The sequence below is a fragment of the Hyla sarda genome, chromosome 6, assembly GCF_029499605.1.
Source record: "Hyla sarda isolate aHylSar1 chromosome 6, aHylSar1.hap1, whole genome shotgun sequence".
Classification (NCBI taxonomy): Eukaryota; Metazoa; Chordata; class Amphibia; order Anura; family Hylidae; genus Hyla; species Hyla sarda.
Genome location: NC_079194.1, coordinates 183,531,988 through 183,550,856, shown reverse-complemented (window position 1 = coordinate 183,550,856; position 18,869 = coordinate 183,531,988). Strand labels below are relative to the sequence as shown.

The window sequence follows — 18,869 nt, the reverse complement described above, 5'->3', positions numbered from 1 at the left end:
GGGTTCATACAGGGAAGCAGAGCTGCACGGGGTTCATACAGGGAAGCAGAGATGCACGGGGTTCATACAGGGAAGCAGAGATGCACGGGATTCATACAGGGAAGCAGAGATGCACGGGGTTCATACAGGGAAGCAGAGATGCACGGGGTTCATACAGGGAAGCAGAGATGCACAGGGTCCATACAGGGAAGCAGAGATGCACGGGGTTCATACAGGGAAGCAGAGATGTACGGGGTTCATACAGGGAAGCAGAGATGCACGGGGTCCATACAGGGAAGCAGAGATGTACGGGGTTTGTACAGGGAAGCAGAGATGCACGGGGTCCATACAGGGAAGCAGAGATGTACGGGGTTCATACAGGGAAGCAGAGATGCACGGGGTTAATACTGGGAAGCAGAGATGCGCGGGGTCCATACAGGGAAGCAGAGATGCACAGGGTTCATACAGGGAAGCAGAGATGCACGGGGTTCATACAGGGAAGCAGAGCTGCACGGGGTTCATACAGGGAAGCAGAGATGCACGGGGTTCATACAGGGAAGCAGAGATGCACAGGGTTCATACAGGGAAGCAGAGATGCACGGGGTTCATACTGGGAAGCAGAGATGCACAGGGTTCATACAGGGAAGCAGAGATGCACGGGGTTCATACAGGGAAGCAGAGATGCACGGGGTTCATACAGGGAAGCAGAGATGCACGGGGTTCATACAGGGAAGCAGAGATGCACGGGGTTCATACAGGGAAGCAGAGATGCACGGGGATCATACAGGGAAGCAGAGATGCACGGGGTTCATACAGGGAAGCAGAGATACACGGGGTCCATACAGGGAAGCAGAGATGCACGGGGTTCATACAGGGAAGCAGAGATGTACGGGGTTCATACAGGGAAGCAGAGATGCACAGAGTCTATACAGGGAAGCAGAGATGCACGGGGTTCATACAGGGAAGCAGAGATGCACGGGGTTCATACAGGGAAGCAGAGATTACGGGCTTTGTACAGGGAAGCAGAGATGCACGGGGTCCATACAGGAAAGCAGAGATGCACAGGGTTCATACAGGGAAGCAGAGATGCACAGGGTTCATACAGGGAAGCAGAGATGCACAGGGCTCATACAGGGAAGCAGAGATGCATGGGGTTCATACAGGGAAGCAGAGATGCACAGGGTTCATACAGGGAAGCAGAGATGCACAGGGCTCATACAGGGAAGCTGAGATGCATGGGGTTCATACAGGGAAGCAGAGATGCACAGGGTTCATACAGGGAAGCAGAGATGCATGGGGTCTATACAGGGAAGCAGAGATGCACAGAGTTCATACAGGGAAGCAGAGATGCACGGGGTTTGTACAGGGAAGCAGAGATGCACGGGGTTCATACAGGGAAGCAGAGATGCACGGGGTTCATACAGGGAAGCAGAGATGCACGGGGTTCATACAGGGAAGCAGAGATGCACGGGGTTCATACTGGGAAGCAGAGATGCACAGGGTTCATACAGGGAAACAGAGATGCACGGGGTTCATACAGGGAGGCAGAGATGCACGGGGTTCATACAGGGAAGCAGAGATGCACGGGGTTCATACAGGGAAGCAGAGATGCACGGGGTTCATACAGGGAAGCAGAGATGCACGGGGTTCATACAGGGAAGCAGAGATGCACGGGGATCATACAGGGAAGCAGAGATACACGGGGTCCATACAGGGAAGCAGAGATGCACGGGGTTCATACAGGGAAGCAGAGATGTACGGGGTTCATACAGGGAAGCAGAGATGCACGGGGTCTATACAGGGAAGCAGAGATGCACGGGGTTCATACAGGGAAGCAGAGATGCACGGGGTTTATACAGGGAAGCAGAGATTACGGGCTTTGTACAGGGAAGCAGAGATGCACGGGGTCCATACAGGGAAGCAGAGATGCACAGGGTTCATACAGGGAAGCAGAGATGCACAGGGTTCATACTGGGAAGCAGAGATGCACAGGGTTCATACAGGGAAGCAGAGATGCATGGGGTTCATACAGGGAAGCAGAGATGCACAGGGTTCATACAGGGAAGCAGAGATGCATGGGGTCTATACAGGGAAGCAGAGATGCACAGGGTTCATACAGGGAAGCAGAGATGCACGGGGTTTGTACAGGGAAGCAGAGATGCACAGGGTTTGTACATGGAAGCAGAGATGCACAGGGTTCATACAGGGAAGCAGAGATGTACGGGGTTCATACAGGGAAGCAGAGATGCACGGGGTCCATACAGGGAAGCAGAGATGTACGGGGTTTGTACAGGGAAGCAGAGATGCACGGGGTCCATACAGGGAAGCAGAGATGTACGGGGATCATACAGGGAAGCAGAGATGCACGGGGTTCATACTGGGAAGCAGAGATGCGTGGGGTCCATACAGGGAAGCAGAGATGCACAGGGTTCACAGAGGGAAGCAGAGATGCACGGGGTTCAAACAGGGAAGCAGAGATGCACGGGGTTCATACAGGGAAGCAGAGATGCACGGGGTTCATAGAGGGAAGCAGAGATGCACAGGGTTTGTACATGGAAGCAGAGATGCACAGGGTTCATACAGGGAAGCAGAGATGTACGGGGTTCATACAGGGAAGCAGAGATGCACGGGGTCCATACAGGGAAGCAGAGATGTACGGGGTTTGTATAGGGAAGCAGAGGTGCACGGGGTCCATACAGGGAAGCAGAGATGTACGGGGTTCATACAGGGAAGCAGAGATGCACGGGGTTCATACTGGGAAGCAGAGATGCGCGGGGTCCATACAGGGAAGCAGAGATGCACAGGGTTCATACAGGGAAGCAGAGATGCACGGGGTTCATACAGGGAAGCAGAGCTGCACGGGGTTCATACAGGGAAGCAGAGATGCACAGGGTTCATACAGGGAAGCAGAGATGCACGGGGTTCATACAGGGAAGCAGAGATGCACGGGGTTCATACAGGGAAGCAGAGATGCACGGGGTTCATACAGGGAAGCAGAGATGCACAGGGTCCATACAGGGAAGCAGAGATGCACGGGGTTCATACAGGGAAGCAGAGATGTACGGGGTTCATACAGGGAAGCAGAGATGCACGGGGTCCATACAGGGAAGCAGAGATGTACGGGGTTTGTACAGGGAAGCAGAGATGCACGGGGTCCATACAGGGAAGCAGAGATGTACGGGGTTCATACAGGGAAGCAGAGATGCACGGGGTTCATACTGGGAAGCAGAGATGCGCGGGGTCCATACAGGGAAGCAGAGATGCACAGGGTTCATACAGGGAAGCAGAGATGCACGGGGTTCATACAGGGAAGCAGAGCTGCACGGGGTTCATACAGGGAAGCAGAGATGCACGGGGTTCATACAGGGAAGCAGAGATGCACGGGGTTCATACAGGGAAGCAGAGATGCACGGGGTTCATACTGGGAAGCAGAGATGCACAGGGTTCATACAGGGAAGCAGAGCTGCACGGGGTTCATACAGGGAAGCAGAGATGCACGGGGTTCATACTGGGAAGCAGAGATGCACAGGGTTCATACAGGGAAGCAGAGATGCACGGGGTTCATACAGGGAAGCAGAGATGCACAGGGTTCATACAGGGAAGCAGAGCTGCACGGGGTTCATACAGGGAAGCAGAGATGCACAGGGTTCATACAGGGAAGCAGAGATGCACGGGGTTCATACAGGGAAGCAGAGATGCACGGGGTTCATACAGGGAAGCAGAGATGCACGGGGTTCATACAGGGAAGCAGAGATGCACAGGGTCCATACAAGGAAGCAGAGATGCACGGGGTTCATACAGGGAAGCAGAGCTGCACGGGGTTCATACAGGGAAGCAGAGATGCACGGGGTTCATACAGGGAAGCAGAGATGCACGGGGTTCATACAGGGAAGCAGAGATGCACGGGGTTCATACTGGGAAGCAGAGATGCACAGGGTTCATACAGGGAAACAGAGATGCACGGGGTTCATACAGGGAGGCAGAGATGCACGGGGTTCATACAGGGAAGCAGAGATGCACGGGGTTCATACAGGGAAGCAGAGATGCACGGGGTTCATACAGGGAAGCAGAGATGCACGGGGTTCATACAGGGAAGCAGAGATGCACGGGGATCATACAGGGAAGCAGAGATACACGGGGTCCATACAGGGAAGCAGAGATGCACGGGGTTCATACAGGGAAGCAGAGATGTACGGGGTTCATACAGGGAAGCAGAGATGCACGGGGTCTATACAGGGAAGCAGAGATGCACGGGGTTCATACAGGGAAGCAGAGATGCACGGGGTTTATACAGGGAAGCAGAGATTACGGGCTTTGTACAGGGAAGCAGAGATGCACGGGGTCCATACAGGGAAGCAGAGATGCACAGGGTTCATACAGGGAAGCAGAGATGCACAGGGTTCATACTGGGAAGCAGAGATGCACAGGGTTCATACAGGGAAGCAGAGATGCATGGGGTTCATACAGGGAAGCAGAGATGCACAGGGTTCATACAGGGAAGCAGAGATGCATGGGGTCTATACAGGGAAGCAGAGATGCACAGGGTTCATACAGGGAAGCAGAGATGCACGGGGTTTGTACAGGGAAGCAGAGATGCACAGGGTTTGTACATGGAAGCAGAGATGCACAGGGTTCATACAGGGAAGCAGAGATGTACGGGGTTCATACAGGGAAGCAGAGATGCACGGGGTCCATACAGGGAAGCAGAGATGTACGGGGTTTGTACAGGGAAGCAGAGATGCACGGGGTCCATACAGGGAAGCAGAGATGTACGGGGTTCATACAGGGAAGCAGAGATGCACGGGGTTCATACTGGGAAGCAGAGATGCGCGGGGTCCATACAGGGAAGCAGAGATGCACAGGGTTCATACAGGGAAGCAGAGACGCACGGGGTTCATACAGGGAAGCAGAGCTGCACGGGGTTCATACAGGGAAGCAGAGATGCACGGGGTTCATACAGGGAAGCAGAAATGCACGGGGTTCATACAGGGAAGCAGAGATGCACAGGGTTCATACAGGGAAGCAGAGATGCACGGGGTTCATACAGGGAAGCAGAGATGCACGGGGTTCATACAGGGAAGCACAGATGCACGGGGTTCATACAGGGAAGCAGAGATGCACGGGGATCATACAGGGAAGCAGAGATGCACGGGGTTCATACAGGGAAGCAGAGATACACGGGGTCCATACAGGGAAGCAGAGATGCACGGGGTTCATACAGGGAAGCAGAGATGTACGGGGTTCATACAGGGAAGCAGAGATGCACGGGGTCTATACAGGGAAGCAGAGATGCACGGGGTTCATACAGGGAAGCAGAGATGCACGGGGTTCATACAGGGGAGCAGAGATGTACGGGCTTTGTACAGGGAAGCAGAGATGCACGGGGTCCATACAGGGAAGCAGAGATGCACAGGGTTCATACAGGGAAGCAGAGATGCACAGGGTTCATACAGGGAAGCAGAGATGCATAGGGTTCATACAGGGAAGCAGAGATGCATGGGGTTCATACAGGGAAGCAGAGATGCACAGGGTTCATACAGGGAAGCAGAGATGCATGGGGTCTATACAGGCAAGCAGAGATGCACGGGGTTCATACAGGGAAGCAGAGATGCACGGGGTTCATACAGGGAAGCAGAGATGCACGGGGTTCATACAGGGAAGCAGAGATACACGGGGTCCATACAGGGAAGCAGAGATGCACGGGGTTCATACAGGGAAGCAGAGATGTACGGGGTTCATACAGGGAAGCAGAGATGCACGGGGTCTATACAGGGAAGCAGAGATGCACGGGGTTCATACAGGGAAGCAGAGATGCACGGGGTTCATACAGGGGAGCAGAGATGTACGGGCTTTGTACAGGGAAGCAGAGATGCACGGGGTCCATACAGGGAAGCAGAGATGCACAGGGTTCATACAGGGAAGCAGAGATGCACAGGGTTCATACAGGGAAGCAGAGATGCACAGGGTTCATACAGGGAAGCAGAGATGCATGGGGTTCATACAGGGAGCAGAGATGCACAGGGTTCATACAGGGAAGCAGAGATGCATGGGGTCTATACAGGGAAGCAGAGATGCACAGGGTTCATACAGGGAAGCAGAGAAGCACGGGGTTTGTACAGGGAAGCAGAGATGCACAGGGTTTGTACATGGAAGCAGAGATGCACAGGGTTCATACAGGGAAGCAGAGATGTACGGGGTTCATACAGGGAAGCAGAGATGCACAGGGTCCATATAGGGAAGCAGAGATGTACGGGGTTTGTACAGGGAAGCAGAGATGCACGGGGTTCATACAGGGAAGCAGAGATGTACGGGGTTCATACAGGGAAGCAGAGATGCACGGGGTTCATACTGGGAAGCAGAGATGCACGGGGTCCATACAGGGAAGCAGAGATGCACAGGGTTCATACAGGGAAGCAGAGATGCACGGGGTTCATACAGGGAAGCAGAGATGCACAGGGTTCATACAGGGAAGCAGAGATGCACGGGGTTCATACAGGGAAGCAGAGATGCACAGGGTTTGTACAGGGAAGCAGAGATGCACAGGGTTTGTACAGGTAAGCAGAGATGTACGGGGTCCATACAGGTAAGCAGAGATGCACGGGGTTCATACAGGGAAGCAGAGATGCACGGGGTTTGTACAGGGAAGCAGAGATGCTCAGGGTTTGTACAGGGAAGCAGAGATGCTCGGGGTTTGTACAGGGGTCTTCATGTCAGCGTTCATTGCACAGCAGCTTCGAGAGAAATTCATGTCAGGAGGGACGTAGAGGAGAAATAACACAGTAACATGTACATCTTCATCCTGGAGAAATTGAGGAGGAGAAAACAGATTTTGGCGGTGGATGCTGACAGATTTAGCCAAAGGGTAGGTTCACACGTGCCACATTATGTTGCATATTTTTCTACCCATTGACGTCAACGGGTAGAAAAATTAGCAGCAGAAAATATGCACACATACAGTATCCTGCGCATATTTGATACACAGGGTTTGAAGCTTCAGATTTTATCCTGCAGAGTTCAGTGTAAACATATTCACTGGACACAGCATCAAATCTGCAGCTTTAAATCCTGTGCATCAAATATGAATGGACCCAAGATTTTAACCTCTTAAGGACGCAGGGCGTATGGATACGCCCTGCATTCAGAGTCCTTAAGGACGCAGGGCGTATCCATACGCCCGTGGGAATTCCGGTCCCCACCGCTAGCCGGATGCCTGCTGAAATCGTTCAGCAGGCATCCCGGCATATCGCCCAGGGGGGTTATTATGCCCCCCCATGTCGGCAATCGCCGCAGATCGCTGGACAATTCAGTCCAGCGATCTGCGGGGATTCCGGGTCAATCGGGTCTCCAGTGACCCGGTGACCCGGAATTACTGGCTGTTCGGGGCCGTCTCTGACGGCCCCGAACAGCCAGAGCCTGCAGGGCTGAGGTGGCACTGGTGCCACCTCACGATCGCCCTGATTCGTCGACCGGATTACCGGCCGACCAATCAGGGCGCCTGCTGCGGGCGTCACTCCCGCACCCGCTCCGACCCTCTTCCGGAGGGCGTGAGCGGGTGCGGGAAGACGACCCCGGGTGCTGGGGACCCCGATCCCCGGCGTCCATGTTGGGATCGGGGCCCCAGGAGCGACGGCGACGGCGAGGGACAGCCTGCGATGGAGCAGCAGCAGGAGGTGAGTTACAGCCTCCTGCTGTTGCTTAGCAACAGCTCCCAGCATGCCAAAAGGGCATGCTGGGAGCTGTAGTTATGCAACAGCAGGAGGCAGACCACCACAACTCCCAGCATTCCCTTATGGGCATGCTGGGACTTATGGTTTTGCAACAGCTGGAGGCACATTTTCTATGGAAAAGTGTACCTTCAGCTGTTGTATAACTACAACTCCCAGTTTGCACAAACAGCTAAAGTGCATGCTGGGAGTTGTAGTGGTGCATCTGCTGGTTGCATAACTACAACTCCCAGCATGCCCGTTGGCTGTCGGTGACTGCTGAGAGTTGTAGTTTTGCAACAGCTGAAGGCACACTGGTTGTGAAACTTAGAGTTTTTTTTTTTTTACCTAACTCAGTGTTTCACGACCGGTGTGCCTCCAGCTGTTGCAAACTACAACTCCCAGCAGTCACCTTACACCATGCACCGTACATGCTGGGAGTTGTAGTTTTGCAACAGCTGGAGGCACACTGGTTTTGAAACACTGAGTTAGGTCACAAACTCCGTGATACATAACCAGTGTGCCTACAGCTGTTGCAAAACTAAAACTCTCAGCATGTACAGTCTGTCAGCGCATGCTGGGAGTTGTAGTTTTGCAACAGCTGGATGTCCCCCCCAATGTGAACGTACAGGGTACACTCACATGGGCGGAGGCTTACAGTAAGTATCGGGCTGCAAGTTTGAGCTGCAGCAAATTTTCTGCAACAGCTCAAACTGCCAGCGAGAAACTACTGTGAACCCCCGCCCGTGTGACTGTACCCTAATAACACTACACTACACTACCACAAAAAATAAAATAAAAAGTAAAAAACACTACATATACACATACCCCTATACAGCCCCCCTCCCTCCCCAATAAAAATGAAAAACGTCTGGTACGCCACGGTTTTCAAAACGGAGCCTCCAGCTGTTGCAAAACAACAACTCCCAGTATTGTCGGACAGCCGTTGACTGTCCAGGCATGCTGGGAGTTTTACAACAGCTGGAGGCACCCTGTTTGGGAATCACTGGCGTAGAATACCCCTATGTCCACCACTATGCAATCCCTAATTTAGGCCTCAAATGCGCATGGCGCTCTCACTTTGGAGCCCTGTCGTATTTCAAGGCAACAGTTAAGGGTCACATATGGGGTATCGCCGTACTCGGGAGAAATTGGGCTTCAAATTTTGGGGGGTATTTTCTGCTTTTACCCTTTTTAAAAATGTAAAGTTTTTGGGAAAAGAAGCATTTTAGGTAAAAAAATTTTAATTTTTTTTACATATGCAATAGTCGTGAAACGCCTGTGGGGTATTAAGGTTCACTTAACCCCTTGTTACATTCCCCGAGGGCTCTAGTTTCCAAAATAGTATGCCATGTGGGGTTATTTTGCGGTCCTGGCACCATAGGGGCTTCCTAAATGCGGCATGCCCCCAGAGCAAAATTTGCTTTCAAAAAGCCAAATGTGACTCCTTCTCTTCTGAGACCTGTAGTGCGCCAGCAGAGCACTTTTCACCCCCATATGGGGGGTTTTCTGAATTGGGAGAAATTGGGCTTCAAATTTTGGGGGGTATTTTCTGCTTTAACCCTTTGTATAAATGTAAATTTTTTGGGAAACCAAGCATTTTAGGTACATTTTTTTATTTTTTTTTACATATGCAAAAGTCGTGAAACACCTGTAGGGTATTAAGATTCACTTTACCCCTTGTTACGTTCCCCGAGGGGTCTAGTTTCCAAAATGGTATGCCATGTGTTTTTTTTTTGCTGTCCTGGCACCATAGGGGCTTCCTAAATGCGGCATGCCCCCAGAGCAAAATTTCCTTCAAAAAAGCCAAATGTGACTCCTTCTCTTCTGAGACCTGTAGTGTGCCAGCAGAGCACTTTTCACCCCCATATGGGGTGTTTTCTGAATCGGGAGAAATTGGGCTTAAAATTTTGGGGGGTATTTTCTGCTATTATCCTTTTTAAAAATGTAAAACTTTAGAAAAACCAAGCATTTTAGGTAAAATATATATATTTTTTTTTACATATGCAAAAGTCGTGAATCACCTGTGGAGTATTAAGGTTCACATTACCCCTTGTTACGTTCCCCGAGGGGTCTAGTTTCCAAAATGGTATGCCATGTGTTTCTTTTTTGCTGTTCTGGCACCATAGGGGCTTCCTAAAGGTGACATGCCCCCCAAAAACCATTTGACGCTCCTTCCCTTCTGAGCCCTCTACTGCGCCCGCCGAACACTTTACATAGACATATGAGGTATGTGCTTACTCGAGAGAAATTGGGTTTCAAATACAAGTAAAAATTTTCTCCTTTTTACCCCTTGCAAAAATTCAAAAATTGGGTGTAATGCGAGTGTAAAAAATGAAGATTGTGAATTTTTTCCTTCACTTTGCTGCTATTCCTGTGAAACCCGTAAAGGGTTAAAACGCTTACTGAATGTCATTTTGAATACTTTCGGGGGTGCAGTTTTTATAATGGGGTCATTTATGGGGTATTTCTAATATGAAGACCCTTCAAATCCACTTCAAACCTAAACTGGTCCCTGAAAAAAAGCGAGTTTCAAAATTTTGTGAAAAATTGGAAAATTGCTGCGGAACTTTGAAGCCCTCTGGTGTCTTCCAAAAGTAAAAACTCATCAATTTTATGATGCAAATATAAAGTAGACATATTGTATATGTGAATAAAAATTTTTTTTGGGGGAATATCCATTTTCCTTACAAGCAGAGAGCTTCAAAGTTAGAAAAATGCAAAATTTTCAAATTTTTCATCAAATTTGGGGATTTTTCACCAAGAAAGGATGCAAGTTACCAAAAAATTTTACCACTACGTTAAAGTAGAATATGTCACGAAAAAACAATCTCGGAATCAGAATGATAACTAAAAGCATTTCAGAGTTATTAATGTTTAAAGTGACAGTGGTCAGAATTGCAAAAAATGGCCGAGTCCTTAAGGTGAAAAAGGGCTCAGTCCTTAAGGGGTTAAAGAATTGAAACATGGACGCAGATTTATTAAAAGCAATCACAGTGCAGATCTGCAGATCCTATTTGTAGAGCACTATAAAATGCTACAATTTCTTACTATGGGTAACAACAACCAGTGTTTTCCCTTTACAATCTGGTCTAAAGTATCTTAAGGTTATACAACAGAAAGACTTCATTTAGAGCTCGTTATCCAATACTGTCACCAGCAACCTCCAGTGCCAATGTCATGGCCGTGGGCGGGGCCTCAGCTCGGCAGTGGGCGGGCAGTCACGGACGTTGTCAGAGTTGATGGTAAAGTTGTTGCGGAGCAGGCCACAGTGAGGCCTCGGCCTCAATTATCAGCACTGCCCGGAGATGGCTTTGCATCTGCTGTCACTCGGGAGACATCCTGCCGGTCTGACCAGAGCGTTCCGGCTTGTGGCCAGGACGGGAATAAGAACCAGCTCCGGGGGCTCTATGCAGGTATGTGGAGCCATGAGCTGATGGTGTACGGGGAGTGTATGGAGGCTTGGCTGGATGTAGAGACCAGGGTGACAGCAGGGGCAGATACAAGTGTCTGGAGGCAGCAATAACAGGGGCAGGTACTAGAGGGACAGGGTGAATAATAATAGACACAGGTGCAAGAGAGGCAATAAGAGGTAGATACAGTAAGTAAGAAGCATATACAATGATAGGTAATAGAGGGGAAGATATAAGGATGACCGACAGTAATAGGAGGGGCAGGTACTAGAGTGATAGTAATAGGAGGGGCAGGTACTAGAGTGATAGTAATAGGAGGGGCAGGTACTAGAGTGATAGTAATAGGAGGGGCAGGTACTAGAGTGATAGTAATAGGAGGGGCAGGTACTAGAGTGATAGTAATAGGAGGGGCAGGTACTAGAGTGATAGTAATAGGAGGGGCAGGTACTAGAGTGATAGTAATAGGAGGGGCAGGTACTAGAGTGATAGTAATAGGAGGGGCAGGTACTAGAGTGATAGTAATAGGAGGGGCAGGTACTAGAGTGATAGTAATAGGAGGGGCAGGTACTAGAGTGATAGTAATAGGAGGGGCAGGTACTAGAGTGATAGTAATAGGAGGGGCAGGTACTAGAGTGATAGTAATAGGAGGGGCAGGTACTAGAGTGATAGTAATAGGAGGGGCAGGTACTAGAGTGATAGTAATAGGAGGGGCAGGTACTAGAGTAGGAGAGGCAATAATAGGAGGGGCAGGTACTGGATTGACAGATATTAATAAGAGGGGCAGATACAAGCATGACTACGAGTAAGAGAAGCATGTACAAGAGTGATAAGCATGATGATAGTTGCAGGTAATGGTTACGATGCAGTAATAAGCTGCTGATACAATAGGGACATGTGTAACAAGGACTAAAAATCTTCATTGAAAGGTGCAATAATGAGGATATATTTGTGATAGTCAATAAAGGAGCCCTATATATAGGTGACATGCACAGAAATGCTGGGTTCACACATCGTAAAATGACATGGAAAACATACGTAACATAGTAATAAGCAGCCGTATGGTTTAAAGTAATGTGTTTAAAGACAGGTACTTTTTCATAGATTTTCACTGAGCACATTATTACATTAAAAGTACAGCAATTAAAAAGCTGAACGTGTGAAGACAGCCTAAAAAAAGGGCCAGATATGAGGTAGACAAGGGCAATAAAAAAGTGAAAGGCTGGGGGAGTCTTGTTCATCTCAAAAACTCTGCATGTTTTGTGCAGTTTGCAGCCTACTTAAAATTTTGTGTCACAGCAAAATATGCAGCGTATACCTATGATAAATTTAGAAGGGGCAACTGTAGGGTTACGACCACATATGGATATACGCTGCAGATTTTCTGCTTGGGAAAATCCATAGGACTTCTGCAGGTTACAGCTGTGGCAAATCCTCACCAAATCGTACAGACAGGGTTAGTATGAAAAACAAACAGCCGACCCAATTCGTAAATGGGGAACATGGTCAGATATGTAGCAGGAACATATCTAAGGGTATGTTCACACTGAGGGTTTGGAGAGGAATTTCCGTGAGTAATTCTGCTCGCTTATTCCTCTCCAAATCATTCAGCAGTGAAAAACCCCATAGCATGTAATGAAAATTCGGCTCCTCAGTTCACACTGAGGAATTTCCGCTAGCGGATTTCCGTCACTGAATTCCGTTCCGTATGAAGAATGAACATGTTCGTAACTCAACGGGAGGTTTCTGTCCTCCCTGAGCTCGCCTCCATAGAAGTCGATGTAATTTTTTTTTCAGGCCGCCACACTTCTGCGCGGAATTGGTGCGGAAATTGTGCGGAATTCCTGCAAAAAAAATAAATAAAAACAATGGACAATGTCTTCTATGCTGCGCTGAACTCCGCACTGATTTCTGTGCGGAATCAGCATGGAATTCCGCGCAGATTACTCGCGGATTCCGCACTGAGTCTGAGCGGAAAAAAACTGTCATTTCTGAGCGGATTTGTTCAGCGCAAATTCCACTCAGATATTTGTCAGTGTGAACGTACCCTAAGAGTGACGTACAGGCATGTACAAAACAGGAGCAGAATAAAAATACCTTACAGCTGAGGGGGTGATGCTCTAGGTATTGCTAAGTCTGGAACATACAGAAATATAAACCAAAGCTCTTCTAGTGCTGTTGGTTTTTAAGGGACTGTCCCAGCAGTCATCTTCTCACTCCATTGGCCTTGATTGATCGAACTTTCCTTATACCCAGACAGGAAGAGTGGAGTGAAGTGGCTGAACCATCCTAATGACTCTTGGTTCAAGCAGGTGGTGATGGGTAGAGATGAGCGAACTTACAGTAAATTTGATTCGTCACAAACTTCTTGGCTCGGCAGTTGACTTTTCCTGCGTAAATTAGTTCAGTCTTCAGGTGCTCCGGTGGGCTGGAAAAGGTGGATACATTCCTAGGAAAGACTCTCCTAGGACTGTATCCACCTTTTCCAGCCCACCGGAGCACCTGAAAGCTGAACTCATTTATGCAGGATAAGTCATCAACTGCCGAGCCAAGAAGTTCGTGACGAATCGAATTTACTGTAAGTTCGCTCATCTCTAGTGATGGGTTTTCTATATATAAGTGATCTTCAAACTACAGCACCCAAGTTGTTGCAAAACCACAACTCCCAGCATGCTCATAAGTTGTCATTCTGTAACATCTGGAAGGCCCTTGTTTGATGACCACTGCTTTAAATCAAATGCCATTTATTAGACAGCTATAAAAATGTCATTTTTTTTTTCTTTCAGACATTACTGTGCAGGAATGTGACCCTAACATCTTCTGGAGTAACTGGATTCTTAATAAGAAAACATGATATTCAAAGTTCAGCTCATCTCTGGAGGCTTACAGGTCTGCTAACAACACTTTAGAGCAGTGGTCTTCAACCTGCAGACCTCCAGATGTTGCTAAACTACAACTCCCAGCATGCCCGGACAGCCATTGGCTGTCCAGGCATGCTGGGAATTGTAGTTTTGCAACATCTGGAGGCCCGCAGGTTGGAGACCACTGCTTTAGAGCAATAGAACTATATGTAGACTTGGTAAAGGGGTATTCTGATCTTAGACCAGGGATGTGGAAATTCTATCGCCCGACGCCCGGGACAAGTAGTTTTGGGCGCCGGGCAGGTGAATTGTTTATAGATTTAGCCCTGTATCGGGCTAGCAGGGACAGGCCGACTTCTCCTTCTTTTTCTTTACTGCCGGTGTGAGGCGCAGGAGCGGATACAAGTCTACACCTCACACCGGCGCTCAGAGTGTATGGACGGGGCAGCGGGGGCCTCCAGCTGACCGCAGAGCCCGAGGTCGCACGTTCCCATTACATAATTGAGCCCCGCCCCCTTATCTCCCCTCCCGGAGGATGGAGGACGCAGCTACACATAACACAAGAAGACATGGGGAGAGAAAGGATGTCCACAGCTCGGCACACAGCTCCTCCCCTCCCCCGCACACAGCTCCTCCCCTCCCCCCGCACACAGCTCTATTCCCCCCCCCTGCTCTTTCTTCACAGGACCTAATCCATCACGGGGAGGCTGCATGTTTGCACGGGGAAAACACAGAGCGGGGGAGGGGGAGGACGTCCGGTGTGAGGGGAGATTTTTAAACCCATTTAACCTCACACTGTCCGGGACTACAGCTCTGATGTCCACTCATGGCGGCTCAGGTGAGGAGACAGAGAATGCAGGCGACAGGAAGGGTGGTTGTATATGTATGGTGTGAGTGTGTATGATGTCTGTGTGTATGATGTCTGTGTGTGATGTGTGTATGATGTCTGTGTGTGATGTGTATATGATGTCTGTGTGTGTGATGTGTATGTAATGTATAATGTGTGTATGATGTCTGTCTTTGTGTGATGTGTGTATGATGTCTGTGTGTGATGTGTGTATGATGTCTGTGTGTGATGTGTGTATGATGTCTGTGTGATGTGTATGTAATGTGTGTATGATGTCTGTGTGTGATGTGTATATGTCTGTGTGTGTGATGTGTATGTAATCTATATAATGTGTGTATGATGTCTGTCTTTGTGTGATGTGTGTATGATGTCTGTGTGTGATGTGTGTATGATGTCTGTGTGATGTGTATGTAATGTGTGTGTGATGTGTATGTAATGTATGATGTGTATGTGATGTCTGTCTGTGTGTGATGTGTATGTAATGTATAATGTGTATGATGTCTGTGTGTGATGTGTATGTAATGTATAATGTGTGTATGATGTCTGTCTGTGTGTGATGTGTGTATGATGTCTGTGTGTGTGATGTGTATGTAATCTATAATGTCTGTATGATGTCTGTGTGATGTGTGTATGATGTCTGTGTGATGTGTGTATGATGTCTGTGTGATGTGTGTATGATGTCTGTGTGATGTGTATGTAATGTGTGTATGATGTCTGTGTGTGATGTGTATGATGTCTGTGTGTGATGTGTGTATGATGTCTGTGTGATGTGTATGTAATGTGTGTATGATGTCTGTGTGTGTGATGTGTATGTAATGTATGATGTGTATGTGATGTCTGTCTGTGTGTGATGTGTATGTAATGTATGATGTCTGTCTATGTGGGATGTGTGTATGTATGTGATGTATGATGTGGGGTGGGCAGCGTTGTATGTATGATGTGTGTGTGTGTATATGTATAGTGTGAGTGTATGTGTGATGTGTGTGTGATGTGTGTATGTGTATGGTGTGAGTGTATGTGTATGATGTATCTGTCACGTGTGTATGTAATGTATGATTGGGGGGGGGGGGGGGGGGGGGCACTGCCGCCACTTGTACCATCTAATTTTATTTATTTTTAGTGGCTTCTGGTCACCCGCACGAAATTGCACCCCCAGAATCCCGCCCCCTTCATACTCACCCTCCAACCAAGAGCCCCACGGATGCACGCAAACACATCCGAACCAAAACTACAACTCCCAGCATGTTGCACCATAACCTAAACTGTAGAACTATAAAGTGTAACATGCTGGGAGTTGTAGTTTTGGTTCGGGTCAGCTGCAGAGCTGTAGGCTGCATCAGGGCATGCTGGGTGTTGTAGTTACTAACTGCAATTCCCAGTATTCCTTGACACAGCCTTTGGCTCTGCAGCTGACATGGACCAAAACTACAACTCCCAGCATGTTACACAATAACCTTAACTGTACTACTATACAGTGCAACATGCTGCAACACCCACACAACCATAGGCTGTATCAGGGCATGCTGGGAGTTGTAGTTATCTAGTAACTAAATGCAACTTCCAGCATTTTCTGACACAAAATGCACCACATAAACTGGAGAAGCAGAACACCCCCCAGTAACACATAAGTCCCTATGAAGACTGAAAAATAGTGTTTAAAATATTTTAAAACGTGCGTATATATGTGAATAAGCCCCTTTCCTAATAAGTTTCCAATTTTCTTTAAATAAAAATAATGTACAAAAATAAACATAAGTGGTATCGCTGCATGTGGAAATGCCCAGACTATTAAAATATGATGTTAATTAAACCGTACGGTGAACGGTGTAAATGTAAAAAAATAGTCCAGATTTGCTAATTTTTGGTCACTTCATATGAGAAATTTTTTATGGTGATCAAAAAGTTACATCTAGACTTTTCTGGGCTTGTCTCGGGCGTAAAAGGAGCTACAGCTCTCCCGCCGCTAATATCCTGGCATGCTGCGATCACCGTGGCCGCTATTAAACCATTAGATCACCGCTGTCTAAGTTGACAACAGTGTCTAAAGGATCTTATATCCATCCCTGGTGGTCTAGTGGGGGGGGGGGGGGGGGGATCGTACTATTTTGGTCGAAATTATTTTATCTACCAGGACAAGTGGATTTTCTTGAGGGACAAGTAGATTGTATTCCGCTTTAGTCCCTTGGACAAGTGTTTTTTTTTTTTTTTAATTTCCACACCCCTGTAGACGCAATGGCATATTCTCAAACTGTAACGTTTTGGGCATTTTCTGACATGTCTGGTTAATATAGAAGATAAATATCTGTTTAAAAATTTGTACATGGATTAAAAATCACAATTTGTTTGTGGTATGTAGGTGGGATCCATTACTTCAGTATCTCAACTGCAAGAAGAAAAGACAATCAAAATGAAGATTCCAATAAGCGAAACCAAAAAGAAAATGATGGTATGAGATATTATTGAAGAGTGGATGACAAAACTATTTATTTTCTTTAGCGCTCGGGGAAACGGTTTATGGGAGCTCAGCGGCAGTAACCCTGCACAACCTCTACACAGTAAATGGAGCCATCTGCTTCTTACCCCATTCACATTGCAGATTTGGCCATGTAAAAGATGATCAGCGGTGGTGGCACCCCACTAATCTCACATTGATGTTTAAAGGAGTACTCCGACCCTGGCATCTTATCCTCGCCATCATTACTGCACAGAGCGAGTTCGCTCGGTGTGTAATAACGGGCGATACAGGGGCCGGAGCAGCGTGACGTCATGGCTCCGCCCCTCATGACATCACGGCCCGTCCCCTTAATGCAAGTCTTTGGATAGGGGATAAGTTGTCTAGGGGCGGAGTACCCCTTTAATCCTGTGAATAACTGGAGACTGACCTGCAGTACCAAACCCAGCTCATGGATAATAAAGCACATATTTTTCTAAGCTCACACAACTACTTAGTTCCTTTAGGATAGGCCTATTCTAGCCAGATAACAGGATCATGTAGCTGTATGGGCTTGTACTGTGGGATACATATAACTTATTGATTACCCCTTTCTTCGAGATAGGTAAAGAACAGTAACATATTTGGTTTGCTTTTTAAATGTCTATTTTCATCTAGGGCATCTATGGCATATCCTTTATGGTACTAAAATACATATTTGCTTATCTTGTATTGGCGTAAATGTAACAACCCAAATAATAAAGTTAAAATGTTACTGTACTTATACCATACAATTAAACAACAAGCCTACAACAATATAACTAAGTTGACTGAAAAATAAAGGAATGGCTTTTGGAATTCATCAATTAGGGTTCACATGTAGCTAGCATTCTGCGCAGTTAAACTGCTTTCATTTTACCATGAATTGCTGTGGGTTGTTTTTTAAAGGGGTACTCTGGTGAAAACCTTTTTTCTTTTAAATTAACTGGTGGCAGAAAGTTAAACATATTTGTAAATTACTTCTATTAAAAAAATCTTAAAGGGGTATTCCAGGCAAAACCTTTTTTTTATATATCAACTGGCTCCGGAAAGTTAAACAGATTTGTAAATTACTTCTATTAAAAAATCTTAATCCTTCCAATAGTTATTACCTTCTGAAGTTTTCTGTCTAACTGCTAAATGAGGATGTCACGTTCCGGGAACTGTGCATGATGGGAGAATATCCCTTGCATGATGGGAAAATATCCCCATAGGAGCTGCACTGCTCCTGTGACGTGAGTCATCAGAAAGCAGTTAGACAGAAAACAGCAACTCAACTTCAGAAGCTAATAACTATTGGAAGGATTAAGATTTTTTTAAAGAAGTAATTTACAAATCTGTTTAACTTTCTGGAGCCAGTTGATATATATAAAAAAAGTTTTGGCCTGGAATACCCCTTTAATCCTTCCAGTACTTATTAGCTGCTGAATGCAACATAGGAAATTCCTTTCTTTTTGGAACACTGATGACATCACGAGCACAGTGCTCTCTGCTGACATCTCTGTCCATTTAAGCAACCATGCATAGTAGATGTATACTAAGGGCATCATGGTGGCTCAGTGGTTAGCACTGCTGCCTTGTAGTGCTGGGCACTTGGGT

The 18,869-nt window shown here is 47.5% G+C and overlaps 1 protein-coding gene across 1 annotated transcript in view; it reads left to right on the top strand.

The window, feature by feature from the left end:
• Window positions 1-10,888: 10,888 nt before the first annotated feature.
• Window positions 10,889-18,869, top strand: part of SPG7 (SPG7 matrix AAA peptidase subunit, paraplegin) — a 33,128-nt gene continuing 25,147 nt past the window's right edge. Inside the window, exons 1-3 of the mRNA XM_056526020.1 lie at window positions 10,889-11,098; window positions 13,879-13,981; window positions 17,157-17,246. Of these exons, the coding sequence (XP_056381995.1) occupies window positions 10,991-11,098; window positions 13,879-13,981; window positions 17,157-17,246 (301 nt within the window). The 5' untranslated portion in view covers window positions 10,889-10,990. The remainder of the gene's footprint in view (window positions 11,099-13,878; window positions 13,982-17,156; window positions 17,247-18,869) is intronic.